Source organism: Pan troglodytes, chromosome 1 (genome assembly GCF_028858775.2).
Source record: "Pan troglodytes isolate AG18354 chromosome 1, NHGRI_mPanTro3-v2.0_pri, whole genome shotgun sequence".
Taxonomy (NCBI): Eukaryota; Metazoa; Chordata; class Mammalia; order Primates; family Hominidae; genus Pan; species Pan troglodytes.
Window position 1 is genome coordinate 62,765,005 of NC_072398.2, and position 17,934 is coordinate 62,782,938.

The 17,934-nt window shown below is 34.0% G+C and overlaps 1 protein-coding gene across 5 annotated transcripts in view; it reads left to right on the forward strand.

Annotated features, from left to right (window-relative positions):
- Positions 1 to 17,934, forward strand: part of TPR (translocated promoter region, nuclear basket protein) — a 61,733-nt gene that overhangs the window by 43,083 nt on the left and 716 nt on the right. For 3 of the 5 annotated variants that reach the window (XM_009439730.5, XM_063794429.1, XM_063794428.1), the window contains 13 exons: positions 471 to 637; positions 1,250 to 1,333; positions 5,181 to 5,381; positions 6,239 to 6,370; positions 6,620 to 6,710; positions 8,607 to 8,791; positions 9,891 to 9,959; positions 10,069 to 10,163; positions 12,057 to 12,163; positions 13,647 to 13,742; positions 13,872 to 14,028; positions 14,885 to 15,003; positions 17,753 to 17,848. In XM_009439730.5, coding sequence (XP_009438005.3) covers positions 471 to 637; positions 1,250 to 1,333; positions 5,181 to 5,381; positions 6,239 to 6,370; positions 6,620 to 6,710; positions 8,607 to 8,791; positions 9,891 to 9,959; positions 10,069 to 10,163; positions 12,057 to 12,163; positions 13,647 to 13,742; positions 13,872 to 14,028; positions 14,885 to 15,003; positions 17,753 to 17,848 — 1,599 coding nt within the window. The remainder of the gene's footprint in view (positions 1 to 470; positions 638 to 1,249; positions 1,334 to 5,180; positions 5,382 to 6,238; positions 6,371 to 6,619; positions 6,711 to 8,606; positions 8,792 to 9,890; positions 9,960 to 10,068; positions 10,164 to 12,056; positions 12,164 to 13,646; positions 13,743 to 13,871; positions 14,029 to 14,884; positions 15,004 to 17,752; positions 17,849 to 17,934) is intronic. The other 2 variants (XM_003308639.6, XM_009439738.5) reach the window with 2 other exon arrangements.

A 17,934-nucleotide genomic window follows, 5' to 3' on the forward strand; every position in this document is an offset into this window, starting at 1 on the left:
GTTTTTTTTTTACTGGTCTTACATATTAATGCAAAACATATTGTATATAATTTAACAGAAGTCCTGAGGACTAAAAGACACCTAAGATAAGACTATATACTGATTTACATACAGTGTACATTTTTTCTTATTCAAGGAGTCCTGAGTTTTATAGAAGGTCCCATGTAAACTTTGTAGATAACAACATAGTAGTACAATCTCAGTGAATCAGATATATTGTAAAAATTGGCTGGCTTTATTAAGCAAAGCTTGGGTTGGTATAAAAACATTGACTCAGAGCATAAGTTGCTCTTTGTTTACCCATAGCTTAGCAGAAACAAATTAGTTGATGGACATTGATCTAGGAGTTGATTGATTGTATTTTAGTAATCTGTACAATTAAATGTTTACTGTGTTCTCCTTTAGTTAAGTGACCATATTGGGTAAACTATCTTTATCTAAATTGAGTTATTATCACGCTCTAATTCAAGATTTATATAATTTCAAAGTTTCGGCTACCCCCAGTTCTTCTTTGCCAAAGCGTACACGTGAAGAGGAAGAGGATAGCACCATAGAAGCATCAGACCAAGTCTCTGATGATACAGTGGAAATGCCTCTTCCAAAGAAGTTGAAAAGTGTTACACCTGTAGGAACTGAGGTGCGTAAAGTTCTTTCTGTGTATTTTAATTTTTACCAGTAGAGTTAAGGTACTCTTTTCAGTTATAGCCTAAAGAAAATTAACCTTTTGGGGCCAAAATGTATTATCTGGAAAACACTTTTATTGAACTTTCTACAAAGATTCCACTGACAACCCAGGTTATTATTACCAACAGTGTTTTATATTCTTGCATATCTTTAATTGAATTTGTTTCTATTTCAATAAAAAAGCTCAGTCATAAAAACATAAGTTGAATTTCATCTCGAAGTTTCTAAGTCTCATGGACATAAACTGTTACCTGCTATCTTTTTCTAAGATTAGCCAAAATTATATTCCTTTTTGTTGTTAAGATTAAATTGTAATGAAGCAGGTTTCAAATCAAACATTAAGGCTACTAAATTAATTGTATTAGCATGTATTAATGTTCATAAACCTTACTTTGTGTATACTGAGGAGGAATGTGATTATAATTTTTAAATAAATTTTTTTATTTTTCTATAGTTTCATAAAACATAGATTTGAAGGGTTTTTTCAAATGAGAGAACTAACAAAAACAGGTAACCTTCATCTACTACACTGATATGGTTAATATATTAGTGTATTATGATACAGGAAGAAGTTATGGCAGAAGAAAGTACTGATGGAGAGGTAGAGACTCAGGTATACAACCAGGATTCTCAAGATTCCATTGGAGAAGTAAGTAAAAACATACCTAAAGTAGCAAACCGTTGCTTTTCGTGAATGAAATTAGCTTTGACAAATTGAAACATTATTTGGTCTTTTTTTTTTTTTTAACTTGTTCTTATTATATGTAATGAAATACTACTAGAATTAATCATTGCAGAGTCTGCTTTCTTTTACTCCTATGAGTATAGTGTACTGCCTTCTAAACTTATATTAAAGAAATGTTTTTCTTCATATATAGCACAGATTTCCAGATTTTTTAGAGTTGTGAGCCAAGATTTTTCACTATTTTAATTACATGAAATACAAGAGTGCTGGTTGCATCTTGAGTTAATTTATAGTGCCCCATTTGCTGGTTCTCTCTTACTCCCCTGTATTATTTCCCTTACAGAATTAAAGTAATCCATAAAAGGAAATGCATTTATACACCTCTTCATTTTTTGATCTCTCATTGAGGTTCCCCTAGAGCAGTTTTACTGGCGGAGAGAATATAGACCCTGAAGTTACAAAGCATGAGGTGTCATTCCTAGCTCCACCACTAGGAAGCTTTGTGACTGTAAGCATATCATTAATTCCCTGCATTGTCTCACTTGTCAAAAAATATAATTTTTAAGATTGTAAAATACCTAAAGTAGTACCTGCCACATATTAGGCACTCAGAATATTATTACTTTCCTTTCTTCCTTCTGTCCCACAAAATGAGAATTCATATTGTCATCAAGAAGACCCCCAGGGTGGCTAAATAGTGTTTAATAGAAAGGAGAGCTTTATTAGTGATATCATTTTGCTCATGAGGAAGAAATAGTCTCCAGCATGGACCAAAGGTGTTCTGTCTTCACACAGGGCAGGGACAGGTGTGGTTTTATGCCTCACAGGGTCCTTATTACACAATAGAGTCATACATATTCAGCAGGTTTTGGGGAAACACTATGCATATTTATGAGGGGAACTGAGCATATAAACAGTAGGTAAATATATATAATATACATCCCATGTTCACTTTGGGGCAGCGTTTTAGCATGAAAATCAGCTGGAATTTGGCTCTTTACGTGAAGAGTGAACAAAAGGTGAACTACAGGACACAAAGACAGTTTGTGCGCAGCCTCTTTAAGCAGGTTGAAACTAGCTTAAGGTGTCTGCAGTTGCTTGCAAGTGCTCTCTACAGTCAGAGTTGTAGTGGTCTGGATTGTAAATCAGAGATAGGAGTCTGATAACTTGCCCGATAGCTCCAGTTAGAGGAGTTTAGCAAAGGCTTATTTTTTTTATTGTAACCATACGAATTTAGAAATTTACCATGCCAGACAGACCCTGAACCCTTGACCTACGGGTAACTTTTGTTTCCTTAACCTTAGGGTTTGTCTTAGTTGAGAAAATGGCATCTATTTTGGTCTCTCAAATCACAATATATGATAGTAATTAAATATCAATATTTAACACAGAACTCACTACTATATGCCAAATGTTGATCTAAGAAATTTTTATTTATTAACTAATTTAATCTTCATTATACCTCATAGTTACAGAAACTGATACCCAGATAAAGTAGTGTACCGAAGTTCACATAGCATTGGAGCTCAGATTCAAACCCAGGCTGTGTAGTTTTCAACTGTCCTAAGCTTGAAACAGTACTTTTCTCTGTATAAACTTTCTGGATCATCTTATGCTATAATTATTTTATCATGTAAAATTAAGGAATTGTCTCAAGCTAACCATAAATAGCCATATCGCAAGTAAATTTTAGTTTCTTAGCTGCGTTAATTTTGTAAGTTAATTTTACCAGCTTTCTTTGACTGAAAACACTAAACTGAATCTTCAGATGATTATGTAGTACAGGTTGAACATCCCTAATTTGAAAATTCAAAACTTTTTAGGTGCCAACATTGCAAGCCACGTGTGTAATGTTCCACACCTGACCTCATGTGATGGGCCACAGTCAAAACAGTTAGAACTTCATTTTATACACAACACTATTAAAAATATTGTGTCAGATTAACTTCAGGCTGTGTGTATAAACTTCAGGCTGTGTGTATACACCTTTGTATATGAAACATAAGTGAATTTTGCATTTATGCTTGCATCTTATAGCTATCTCATTATGGATATGCAAATATTCCAGAATCCTAAAAAATCCAAAATCTGAAACACTTCTGGACCCAAGCATTTTAAATAACTTATTCAGAGCGTACTATAAATGATATCTTTTTCATCTATCCTTCAGAGAGCATTGTTTCTGAAGAACATAACAATTTGAAAATAATAAGATTTTCTGCCTTCTTGTCAGACTTGGTTAAATTATACTGAAATCTTCTGCAAAAGCTTTTTCTTGAAATTAGCAAAATTGTCTGTGACTCCAAAATACCATTTGGATTTTTATTCCACCCCTCTAGCATTGTCTACTGAATGTGTAACAGTTCATTTTTCTGATTTTCTGACAGTGAAGCAGATGTTCTTTTCAAGTGTTGCTTTTTCTGAAATAAGCATGTCACTTTGAGGCACTTTTAAAATTATACCATGACTTACTCATTTTTTCCATTACGGCATATGTAATTTTTTATGAATGTCTTAGTTTAAAAGATATTGTTGCTAGCTTGTATAAAAAATTGATTTTAGTGAGTGCTTAAGCCAAAAAGACATTTAACTTTTGATAGTAAATATTATAAATGAAGTTAAAATAATAGTTTATTTCAGTAGTTAACAAAATAGAATTGTGGAAATAGATTGAGCAAAGAATTGTTTAGTATCTGATATATTTATTTTGATTTGAAGGCTTGGAATAATTGGAATTTTGAGGAGGGAAGAAGTTCTTTGTAAAAAGACAATGATAATAACTTATGTATTCAGTGCTTTTCTTTGTAAAAAGACAGTGGTAATAGCTTATTTATTCACTGCATTTCCAAATTAGTTCTAGTTTGGGAAAACCTTCTCTTTAAACATTGCAGACCCATGAGTATTTTTTTTTTCTTTTCTGACTTTGGTCTGCAGCTGTATTGTGCACTAACTGCCCTGGCCATTGAGCAAGTGAAATATGGCTGTCCAAATTGATACAAATATAAAATATACATCAGATTTTTGAAGACTTAATAGAAATTTTAAAATGTGAAATATCTGGTTAATAATTTTTACATTGATTACATGTTGAAATAATATTTTGGATATATTGGTTAAGTATATTATTAATCACCTGTTTTTAAGTGGCTACTAAAAAATTTAAAATTACATGACATATTCCTGTCTCACAGCACTGATACGCGATATCACACTAGTAGTTTTGAATGCACAAATATTTGTTTATATTTTTTTCTCTTTTTCTTATTGGAGTATTAACCAATAAGATTTATGATAATTCTTCTATAGGAAGACATTAAGGAAACTCAAAGGTTCATCTTCTTTCTTCAAAAATACTTGAAATGCCATTTTTAAAATTAAATGTAGCTGGCTGAGGTAGCTCACACCTGTAATCTGAGTACTCTGAGAGGCCAAGGTGGGAGATCACTTGAAGTCAGGAGTTCGAGACCAGCCTGGCCAACATGGTGAAACCCTGTCTCTAATAAAAATACAAAAAATTAGCCAGACTTGGTGGGGTGGTGCCTATAGTCCCAGCTACTCAGGAGGCTGAGGCAGGAGAGTCGCTTGAACCCAGTGGGGCGGAGGTTTCAGTGAGCTGAGATAGCACCATTGCACTCCAGCCAGGGTGACAAGAGCGAGACTGTCTCAAAAAAAAAAATATTAAATTAAATTAAATGCTGCTAGTCCATAAGTACTCATTATTCTTTACTTTGACCTATAATAATACCTCACATATAGTTTTAGGTATGTTTATAGGGCTCTTAATTCTTTTTTATCTTTTTTATTTTTAAAGGGAGTTACCCAGGGAGATTATACACCTATGGAAGACAGTGAAGAAACCTCTCAGTCTCTACAAATAGATCTTGGACCACTTCAATCAGATCAGCAGACAACAACTTCATCCCAGGATGGTCAAGGCAAAGGAGATGATGTCATTGTAATTGACAGTGATGATGAAGAAGAGGATGATGATGAAAATGATGGAGAACATGAGGTAAATTTGATTTGAAATCATCTAGTGTTTTTAAACTATTGGATGAAAGTGCTCAAATCCTTGGGATACTAATGCATTGGCTGTAAATTCTGGTTCCCAGTCAGCTTAAATAGATTATATTGTTTTTCTTCTATCTTAATTAGTTCAGAAATCAACATTTTATAATGAAAATTAGTGTAGAGCCAGTGATGGAATGCCCATTTTTAACGTTTTGTTTCATTTTGTTTTTTTGACGATTGATGAGTCTTTTAGGATTTGTTATCAGTTAGACCTAATTTTAAGTCTTATTGATAAGTGACTGTATGGCTTTAAATGTAAGTGCTATGGTTTCCGGAGATAAAAAGAAGAAACAAGAATTGTTTTTGTTTCCTCTTGGAGCCCCATAGTTCATTTTTGTCATTTTTTTATATATAAAGTGTATTTTATATATATAAGGTCAAATTGTTTGTTTTATTTTGGGGTTTAATCCTATATTGACAGCTTCTTATTTTAGATTAATAAACATTTTTTAAATAGCTCCTGATACAGTGTAATTTTATCATTTTCTTCAACTCTACCTGTTTAAATTTAGAATTAAACTGGACCACTTGATATTTTGCTGACACCTGAGGTCTATATTATCTTTGAGCAATCTCATGCAAACAGTTAGAATTCAGAATTGATCATTATTGCACTAATTCCAGTAAGTATCACAGTTGTGGTATTTGGTGCTGCTGTACTAATCCCATACAACTCTCAGGACAATTCCTATCTTCTGATTAATGAGTCACTTAAATTTGTAAGTGTGGTATCTAGACATGCAGAGCATGTGGGCCATATTCTAAACTTTTATTTATGCCTGGGGAACTTTCTACTAGGATTATGAAGAGGATGAGGAAGATGATGATGATGATGAAGATGACACAGGGATGGGAGATGAGGGTGAAGATAGTAATGAAGGAACTGGTAGTGCCGATGGCAATGATGGTTATGAAGCTGATGATGCTGAGGTAACTGGCTAGAATTTTAACCATTCATAGTTCTTTCTATGAGCTTTCTTTCACTTGCTGTTTTCCAAGGATATAGAAAGGCTTATGAAATTCACTAAAACCTTTGGTTGTTTTGTTCATTTGTTTTGTTTTTTGTTGTTATGGTTACTTATTTGTTTTTGTTGTGGTTTGGTTTGGTTAATTATTCTGTCCGGTTTTTTTAACATATTTATTTTATTTGAGCATTATGTTACCACATTTTGTTTTTAGGGTGGTGATGGGACTGATCCAGGTACAGAAACAGAAGAAAGTATGGGTGGAGGTGAAGGTAATCAGAGAGCTGCTGATTCTCAAAACAGTGGTGAGATTTTTATTAGCCTTTTTTGAATTGAATATCTCTGGTATCTTCTAAACTAGAATTGCACTTAATTATAATATATAAATTTATTTATTGAATTGGTAAAAAGAGATTGGCCCCTGTTCTAGCTTTGTGACTGTTGTGCTCTCATAAAAAGTCTACTATATTTATGATTGTTAGGTGCTGTCATTATACTCTTTTCTGCCTCATTGGGCTGCTGTAAGATGCAAACATTTTGTAACCCTTATGGTATTATAAATGCTATATGCTGCCATTAAGAGGAAAAATTAAATTAGGGACTACTTGTAACAGCAGTTCACAACCAGAGGAGGTCAGTCTAATCAAGCTGCATGCTTCAAGATTTGGGGCTATTGGAGCTTTGCAGTATGGTCTGCTTTTCCAATGAATAAAAGATTTTTGGATCAATATAGCATATATTTTGTTAAATCTTGGATAAGTCCTGGAGGTCCACTGAAAAGTTGTGGGCATTAAAAGAGTATGGAAGTCGTAGAAAATAATTTTATTTTGAAATGTGTATTAAATAATTAGTGATTATCTGGTAATAGATAACTAACAACTGATACTAAGCCGAAATCATTAGTGTTGACATAGTAAAACCTTAGCTGTTTAGACTAATGGGAAAATACTGTATCTGGGTTTCTGTAGAGGCCTGGGTATTTAAAAGGGCAAGATATATTCTCATTTTAACTAAAGAACAGACAAAAATTAAAACTTTTAAATTTTTTAAGAGAAAAATACATTAATGAATATTAAGCCATATAATAGGTAATACTATTCTTACTTTTAAAGGGAGATGAGAAATTGATATACTTTGAACAAAAATTTACATTTATAAACAATTTGTAGGTTAAGAAACATTTTTTGTGTATCACGTAGTTGAAATATAGAGGGAGGAATTTTTGCTGCTCTAGGTCTCCCTCCCTTCCTTCCTTCCTTCTTTCTTTTTCCTATTTATTTTTATTTTTATTTTTGCAACCAAGCAAAAATAGGCCTAGTGCCCTGAACAAAATTAATGGATGGATTTGAGTACATTTCAAGCAACTACACTTGTATTGAATTGTTTAATTCTTGTAGTAAACTTAATAAGGTTTAGGTATCAATGAAGAATCTGAATCGCAGAAGTAAAGTGACTTGAGGTGTCACATAGCTTACTAAGTAGCTAAGTAGCTCAAGTATTAGAGCAAGGATCTGAATCTAGACCTCAGACTTTTAAACTATGAAATTCTGTGACATCCTGTTCAACTTCTCATAGTAGAAGATGGCTTCTTTTGTTGCTACAGTGTATGTAGAAGAATACCCAGACATTTGAGAGACATTTGTTAAAATTCAAAATTCAGGAAAACCAAAAGATTAAAATGTAGTTGTAGGGCTTTTCCTCTGTCTTTATCCTATTTGATTGTTACACTGATTCTCTAATGGTCTAACCTTTAGGTAATTTGTCTACTTTATTAAAATTAATCCAAATTTATTAAATGTTAATTTTATTTTTATTTTATTTTATTAAATGTTTACTTTAATTTTAGTGTTTTAAATGTTTATCATAGGTCGAGCTAAGAGCTTTATGTTCATTATCTGAAATCTTTAGAAAAACCATTTTAGAAACACCATACTTGGAGGTTACATTTGCTCTATTAACCAACCAAAAAATAGACTCAAAGAGGTTAAGGGACTTGCCCAAAGCCACACAGCGAATAAGTACACATCCCATTATCTCTGGGTGTAAAACCCACATTTGCTTCCATCACACCTCAGTACTTTACTTCTGAAAATATTCGTGCGGTGAACATTCCTGTTGGCAAGATTTATACTTCTAGGGATTGTCCAAGTTTTTTTGTGGTAAATTTAGCAGATCAAAAGTAAATTTCTCTTTTCCTACAGGTGAAGGAAATACAGGTGCTGCAGAATCTTCTTTTTCTCAGGAGGTTTCTAGAGAACAACAGCCATCATCAGCATCTGAAAGACAGGCCCCTCGAGCACCTCAGTCACCGAGACGCCCACCACATCCACTTCCCCCAAGACTGACCATTCATGCCCCACCTCAGGAGTTGGGACCACCAGTTCAGGTATTAAAAGTACTGGTCATTATGAAAAATGAACTTGAAAAAAATCTTGGCTTTTCTCCCTTTCCATTATGTATTTCTCTCTCTCTCTCGGTTTTTTTAAATTAGCAATCCCATGAACTTTTTGGTATTTTGGCATATTTTTATAAAATTCTTTGAACTAAAACTAATCTCTGAGGGATGTTTAGAAAGGCAAGTGTTACTAAAAGTTGTGCATACATTGAAATGGTTATAGTCATAGCAAATAAAATTGTTATTTCTCAAGTGAGAAAAGAAAAAGATTTTCTTGGGTTTTAATTAAAGTACATTTTAGCAGCTCACCATTATCTGATTTGAAGGTTTCTTTCTCTACAGTGCACGTATTTATAAAAGATAAAGGAATTTCTGTTGTACTTAACAGAAGAATATTTTTTCTCATTTCTTGGTAATCACATATTTTAACTTTTAAGTTTAATGAAGGTATGTATGACCCCTTATATTTAGCATGTAGTAGGGTCGGGCATCTCTTAATCAGAAGCACTTGGAAAAAGAGTAGGAAAAGTACAAAAGTTTTATTAATTTAGCTTAAGTTTTTCCCTATAAAATAGTATGTGTAAACACTGTCAAATATAGATTCTACTGAAATACCACTAGTGAAAATAACTTCATGATGGGAAAATATAAAGTCTTAAAGGATCCTGTATGGAGGCTACAAAAATATATCCAATCTATCCATTTAGAATTATCTTAACTGGAAAACAGTTTAAAAAACAATACTGCTGTTTGAACTCCAAAAGAATACTTGCTAACACTTCCAACTAAGGAAATAGGAATTAAATTTGTTTACATACAAGATGGTATCATAGATCTGTTTTAAGTATTGGTTAATAATTGGTCTGTTGGTTAATAGAATGATTTTTATTGGTTAATATTATAGACTATAGTTAAAAATTTGTCATTGACAAAAGTGATTTCTTGGCAGGTTTTCCTGGGAAAATGTCCTAATTACCTGTCTGCTAACTATTTTGTTGGCAGCGTAATAAGCTGTATCTGTTGATATTTGGTGTTTGTTTCATTGCCTCATTTCTTAAAGCAAATGTAATTCCTTTATCTTGACACGCAGAGAATTCAGATGACCCGAAGGCAGTCTGTAGGACGTGGCCTTCAGTTGACTCCAGGAATAGGTGGCATGGTAAGTACTTACCCATTATGTAAAAGTAATTCATTTCTTGAGCAGATATTTATATAGTCCATATGTGTGGTGTTTTGTTTGTTAACTCTGTTTTCTATCTTTGTTTTAGCAACAGCATTTTTTTGATGATGAAGACAGAACAGTTCCAAGTACTCCAACTCTTGTGGTGCCACATCGTACTGATGGATTTGCTGAAGCAATTCAGTAAGTTAATGAAAGAGAAACATATTTTATAACTAATAAAACTTTTAGTCTTTCTCTGTTAGTTTGTTTATCATTTGGTTAACTCATTGTTTGTTGAGTCCCTCTCTACTATGTACTAATAAGTACTTGGGGTAGGTCAGTTGAGGATGTATTGTTGGGGAAAATTATACAGAGGTGAATGACATACAGTTACTTCTACCAAGAATTTTGAAGTTAAAGACAATATAAGAATGTTTAAGAACATGGCCTCTAGAGTTAGAATGCCTGTGTTTGAAAGCTAACTCTACTGTTTACTAGCGGTAGCAAGTTCCTTAGGTTCTCTGTTCATGAGCACCTTAATTTAAAAAATGGGAATAACAATAGAATAATTTCTGTTGCATAAGTTGTAAGAATTAAGTGAATCAGTTAATTTGTGTTAACATGTTTAAGATGTTACCTGACACATGATAAATTGCTTTATAGTTGTTAAGTGTTGGTAATTACAGTGATCATAATTTATAGTATTCTTGTGAAAGCTAAGCAAATGAGCAACTAACTGTAATGTAAACAATGTAGAAGGATAATAGAGGAATAAGCAGTAGGCTTTGTTAATACAAATGAAGAAGTAATTTATTTCAACAACTAATGAGAAAGAATATGAGATGATTTAACGCGGATGATATTGAATTCAGTCTTGGGAAAGAATAGCTAGCATTTATTGAGCATTTTCATGCATTAGTTTATTTAATTCTCATAATTTATGAGAGTAGACATTATTAATGTTGTCATCTTATAGTATACTGAAGCACAGACATGTTAACAAATTTGCCAGAGGTCAGACAGCAAGGAAGTTGCAGTTTTTAGTTTCAAACCAGTTAGTCTGGCTGTAGAGGCTATGCTAAGTGTTGTGCTATACCACTCCTCTTAAATGGTTGAAAGGCTCTCCGTGTGAAAGTATACACATTTATTCGTGGCTAAGGTATTAGTTGCTTAACAGGATGTATTTGAAGATCAGAATTTAAAAATTTCTACAAACTTGGGGAAAGGTTGATTTTTCTGTAGATGTAACATGTGGCAGTTAGAACCAGTTTTAAACTTGCTCAGTTAGCCACAATTTACCTTGGCTAACACATTTTTACAAACCAACCAATCAATTTCAGCTCCTTCCTTCTGAAAGGCAGCACTCAGGAAGAGACTCACTCCAATAAACATGCAGAATTCTGAGTACCAGCAATCAACAGCATTTTCACTCAAATAAATGTCACTACCCCTGTGCCTCTAGAAGTCACCACTTCCTGAACTCCATGTTTCCTAAAGACATTAATAGCTCACTAGCTAAGGAAAGATAGGCAGAGTTAAATAATGCTAAGTTTTATGTCCCGAATTATAGGCAGAAAGATAAATGATAGTGTTATTAGGATAACAAAGAAAGCAAGTTTTTAGCTATCTAATATTAGAATTTTCCTAAACCTTGGGAGCTAGCTAGTGAACTCTTAATAAGCTAGACAGGTGACTTGATTTTTCTATGACTAAATGAAAACTAAGATAAAACTTTGTCTCATGACTTCATTCTAACTCTTTTTGTTATGTTTTATGTTGAGTTTGTGTTGCTTTCAATTTATCTATGTGAGGATATCTGAGACATTCAAGAAATGTGAGGCATAGTTCAGAAGAGCTGAAAATTATTTACATATAAATCACAGGTTATTCTTATTACCAAATTCATTGACAGCTGATAGTATAAAAGGATTTTTATAAGTAAGAAACCCTTTAAAATAAATAGACTTTATTTTCAATCTGTTTCCTTCCCAGTTTGTTGATGTTCATTCTTCCTTCTTCCTATATTTTTTTCACCATTGTGGTTTAAATAGGTTAACTTTAAATTTCATCTTAAATTAGTTTTTGTCCATTTAGTTCGCCACAGGTTGCTGGTGTCCCTAGATTCCGGTTTGGGCCACCTGAAGATATGCCACAAACAAGTTCTAGTCACTCTGATCTTGGCCAGCTTGCTTCTCAAGGAGGTAAATAGTTAAACCTTTAGATCCCCTGAATTTGTATGTATTTGGTAATAAACTATTAAGATGTGATTTAAGGGGGAAAAAAGAGCAAATATGAATATTTTAAAAATTGATATTGTTTGCTAATTTATTTTTTTTTAATGCTGTAGTATACTTATTAAGCACTGCCTTACATCTTATCTTTCCAACAAAGTTCTAATTTCTTTGAGCATAAGGATTAGCTTTTACATTAGTATCTCTTCTGGCTCCTGGTGTAATGTCATACACGTAGTTTAAGTATTCAGGAATATGTGTTGAACCAATAAATACAGGTACTACTAGCCATTTTAAAGTTGTTGGAAGGAATGCAGCATGTTTTCTGTTTACAGTTTGACACTTGTAACATTTCTAATTAAATGTATAAGGCTAGTTATATTTTTTGTATTAACATTACTTAAAAAAACAAAAATAAAAGATCAAAATATGTGGAATAAAATGGCCACTACATTAAGTAGTAGAATTAGCTAGTTTTCCACATATGAATTATGCTATTTGTGGAATTGATTACCTTTTAATCCTCAGTTGGAATTCATATTACCCTCTTTATTTCTGGGAAGCTGTCTGGCACTTGGTAAATGAATAGAGAATGCATACTACTATTACAATAAGCTCAATCTTTAGCCGTCATAAAAGTCATGTAATGTAACATCTGCTTGTTTAGGATATTAGTTCTAACACTGAAGTCCTCTTCTTATATGAAATTGTAAGTTGACTTTGTAAATTTAAAATGTTATGTGATTTTGTGACTTTGTATGTTAATACAATTTCCTAGACTTGGGCATCTAGGCTTAAATTGGAATGCCAACATTTTAAGCTTAGTAACCTTGGTAATTACTTTGTTAATTACTTTGTAATTAACATCCATAGTTGGATACTCAATAAAATTAGCTTGTATGAAACTCTTAAGAGCATTTTAGCGAATGTTTTAAGGGTACTTTAGCATTAGAAAGTTTAAAGGATGTCTTTAAGTTGTATTTAAAATTTTGAGGCCAGGTGCAGTGGCTCACACTTGTAATCCCAGAACTTTGGAGGGCCAAGGCAGGAGGATCACTTGAGGCCAGGAGTTCAGGTGCAGCCTTGACAACATAACAAGACTGACCCTTGTCTCTACAAAAATGAAAAATAATTAGCTGGGTCTATGTTGGTAGCCCTAGCTCCTTGGGAAGCTGAGGTGGGAGGATCACTTGAGCCCAGGAGTTTGAGGCTACAGTGAGCTATGGTGGTGTCACTGCACTCTTAACTTGGGTGACAGAATGAGACCCTGTCTCTAAAATAAAATAAAAAATAAAAGTTTGAGAGATGGATTTTTGCTTGATGGAATAATTAAATCGTGGACTTTAGTAAAGTTGTATATCTCCAATAATTAATATTTTTCTTTCAGATCCCTGACTTGTTGATAATTTTATGTTTTTTTCAGTCATTCATTAATATTCAGAATTGTCTTTAGGTTTAGGAATGTACGAAACACCCCTGTTCCTAGCTCATGAAGAAGAGTCAGGTGGCCGAAGTGTTCCCACTACTCCACTACAAGTAGCAGCCCCAGGTAGGGATCAAAGGCAGATAGTAGGTTCTGTTTTATTGGTAAAATGAAAACCTATGAAGTATCTTCTGGCTAAAAATGTGATAAACCACAAAGTTTTAAAGTTCTTTTTCTTGTGTTGTCTTTTTAAAGTGACCGTATTTACTGAGAGCACCACCTCTGATGCTTCGGAACATGCCTCTCAATCTGTTCCAATGGTGACTACATCCACTGGCACTTTATCTACAACAAATGAAACAGCAACAGGTGATGATGGAGATGAAGTATTTGTGGAGGCAGAATCTGAAGGGTAAAAGTTTATTTTGTTGTTTTTGCTTGCTTTAGTCTCAACAGACTTGTACATTTGTTTTCCTTTAGCCAAGAAACAATCTGCAAAGTTGTGTTTTGTTTTGTTTTGTTTTGTTTTGTTTTGAGACAGAGTCTTGCTCTGTCGCCCAAGCTGGAGTGCAGTGGCGTGATCTCGGCTCAGTGCAGCCTCCGCCTCCTGGGTTCAAGCAATTTTCTGCCTCAGCCTCCCAAGTAGCTGGGATTACAGGCACCCGCCACCATGCCTGGCTAATTTTTGTAGTCATTTTGTACTGAAGTTTTCACATGACTTAAACTGGAGCAGATTCATGTTATTCTTGTACTGTCTCCCTCATTTGTGTCTTGAATGGAAGAGAGAAAGATGGATGTAGCCACTGAGCCAGGAATTTTACATACCCATAGCCTATCTCATCTGGGCTAGAGCCCGTGGTTTGGTTACTGGTATACTATTTAGTAGTGTGACTGTTGTGAACTTTTTATAGTACTGTGCTTTCCTAAAATGTTGTTTTGAGATTTATCAAAATCTGGACCATATATTTCTTATGAGTGTCAAGAATGTGAACATCCTTGTCAAAAGGAAAAAGGAAACATAAGAAGAGGAAAATCATAAACTAAAATTGGAACATGTCATAGTGAGAAAAGGAATGAGGAAAAAACAATTTGAGCTCTTTTCCCCCCTGCTCCTTTGAAAAATATATATGGTAACCAAATCAGTCTATAATTTTTTGTTTAAGGGAGCTCTGGATTACTTAAGTGATAAAATAGATTTAAAAGAGTGGATATAATTTACGATTGACTGTAGGATCAGTTTTGTATTTTCTCATTTTTCTTTTCCTTAGTATTAGTTCAGAAGCAGGCCTAGAAATTGATAGCCAGCAGGAAGAAGAGCCGGTTCAAGCATCTGATGAGTCAGATCTCCCCTCTACCAGCCAGGATCCTCCTTCTAGCTCATCTGTAGGTGAGTCCCTGCCCTTGACTGCAATACAGTTTTTATACATCAAACTTGTTTGTGAAAACACTGCTTTATTAGTAACAAATTCATAATCCTTTTTTCCTGTATTTTAAAATGCTTTATTTAAAAGAGAAATTTTATTATTAAAAGGAACTTGGTTTATATTGAAATAATTATTCTAAGAATATTCTGACATCAATAATAAGAAATATGGACATGGTGGATCCATCCCAAAAGAATAGTTCACTCATGTTTCATCTAGACTATTGGTTGTCAACATATGTTTTGTAGAGCTCTTGGGTCTTTTAGAGGTGCTACAGGGGTTGTAGTGGATGGGTATACTGGGAGGGAGGCTAAGGAGTGCTAGGGCACTCCAGGCCTCTTGCCTCTGTTTGAACCACAGCAGCTCCATTTTTATTTGTTCTACATATTGGGGTTCTACATGAGATTTGATGTGGAGAGTTAAGGGGTAAGAGCTCAGTTGCTTAAAAAAATTGTTTGAAATTTACTGATGTAAACAGTTTCAGAGTTCGGCTTTTCAAATTTTTGAAGTTATTTTGAAAAAAAGCTATGTATTATTCCTGTAATAGAAGTTATTTTTTAGAATAACAGTTAGCATTTACTGAACACTTAACTGTGTATCATGTAGTATTCTGAGCCCTTTACTTATATTTACTTATTTGATTCTCACAACTCAGTGCAGTAGATATTCATCCACATTTTATAGATATGGAAGCTGAGGCACAGAAAGGGTGAATAACCTCTTCAAAGTCAAATAGCTAATAAGTAACGGACAAGCAACGATTACACTGAAGAAGTCTGGCTCCAGAGACCCCACTCTTAAACAATACACTATACTAGCTCATCTATCTCAAATTTTTAGACAGAGAATTACCTTTATTATTAAGGATATACAGTACTTGGTCATTCAGTCTGATTATTTTAATTTTTAATTGTTTACAGTGGTAATTCTCAAACTCTGCCATGGAACCTTCAGATTTTATGGCAGACCTGCTCAGTTATTTATTACTTTTTTAAATCACAGAACTTTGCTATCCCAAAATCTCTTCCCCTGATTCTCAGCTGCTTTGATGTGACACATCAGCCTATTGGTTAATATCCCTAATATCTACCGTTTCATATCTGGTAACTTTAAATTTCTATACATTATGTAATATGGATACTCATAACTAATCTTGCAATCAGGATTTAAAATAATGTATGTAAATTACAGAACCATTTCATACGCAGTAAGGCTTAAAAAAATGTCTAACAATCATATTAATGATTACTGAAGTTTTGTGCCCCCAGTTATATTTTGATGTCCCATAAAAATTGGCTTTCCTCAATAGAATTAGCACTTATTATATCTTATCAGAGCTTGTATGAGAAAATATGGTTGTTGTTTCCTTTAAAGTATAATATGAAATTACGATGTCTTTAAATTTATTTGATAATGTAAAACTGTACTTCCCCCATCTGAGTATTCATTTGGTCGACAAATATTTGACAGTGTAGCAGGCAGTTTCATAGGAAGCATCACTAAGAGAAGGTGACATTTAAGATCTGAAAGAAGAAAGGGATCAAAGCTGTGCAGTTACTTAATGAAGAGCATACTAGATCAAAGAGAATATTAATAGATGCCAAGTCCGTAAGGCAGCAGTGTGTCTGCTTGTGTTCAGGGTCAACAAGGAGGCCACTGTGGCTGGAGCACAGTGAGTGAGAACAGAGAGTAGCAGGAGATACGTTAAGAGGCGGGAGAGGATAGATCGAGTAGATCATTGTAATTGCCTTGGCTGTCATGGATACCAGAAGCTATTGGAGGGCTTCACACAGAATAATGACATGACATGATCTGATCAGTTTGGCTGCTGTGTACAGAAGAGATTAAAAATGAATAATGGACAGAAACGAGAAACTTTGGAGGCTACTGCAGTAAGTCAGGAAAAGATAGTGATGGCTTAGGTGAGATAGTAGAGTTAGGATTGTGAGAAGTTGTCAGATTTGGGATATATATTTAAATTTGAGCATTCATGATTTGCTAATGATTGCATTTGGGGTGTCTGAAAAAGAATCAGATATAATTTGTGTTCTGTTGTAGGCTGTTTGCTGAGGGACTTGATATTTTGTTTTCTGTTGTATTTCTCAGCACCTGGCGGTATGTTCGATACATGGGTAGTCAACAAGTAAATATTTATTAATATAAGTGAATGAATGAAAAGAAGTCAAGCACTTCTGGTTTTTTTTTTTTTTTTTTTTGGTTTTTTTTTTTTTTTTTGAGACAGGGCCTCGGTCTGCCTGGTTTTTTGGGTGTTTTTTGAGGCAGGATCTCACCTGTCTCCCTGGAGTACTGTTAGCTTGATCATGGCTCACTGCAGCCTCAACCTCACCCGGGCTCAAGTGATCCTCTAGCCTCAGCCTCCTGAGTAACTGGGACTGTAGGCATGTTCCACCATGCCCAGCTAATTGTTTTATAATTTTGTAGAAACAGGGTCTCGCTGTGTTGCCCAGGCTGGTCTCGAACTCCTGAGCTCAAGTGATCCTCCCACCTTAGCCTCCCAAAGTGCTGCTTTTTTTGTTGTTTAACCATTTACCCTTTTTTGGTTTGTTAAATGTTCCTCATTGTTTGAAAAAAAGAATTGAAATCAAATGAACAAGTCTGCATCTTATTCATTCATTCATTTAGTAATTAGTTTGTATCATTATAAATACTTTCTCATTTTTTCACTTGCTTTTCTTTTAATGTTTTTCTTAGATACTAGTAGTAGTCAACCAAAGCCTTTCAGACGAGTAAGACTTCAGACAACATTGAGACAAGGTGTCCGTGGTCGTCAGTTTAACAGACAGAGAGGTGAATTTCTGACATAACTGGATTACATGATAGAATGTGGAATAGTAATAAATGGAACAAGTTTTCTAATCCTTAAGCCTCCAATT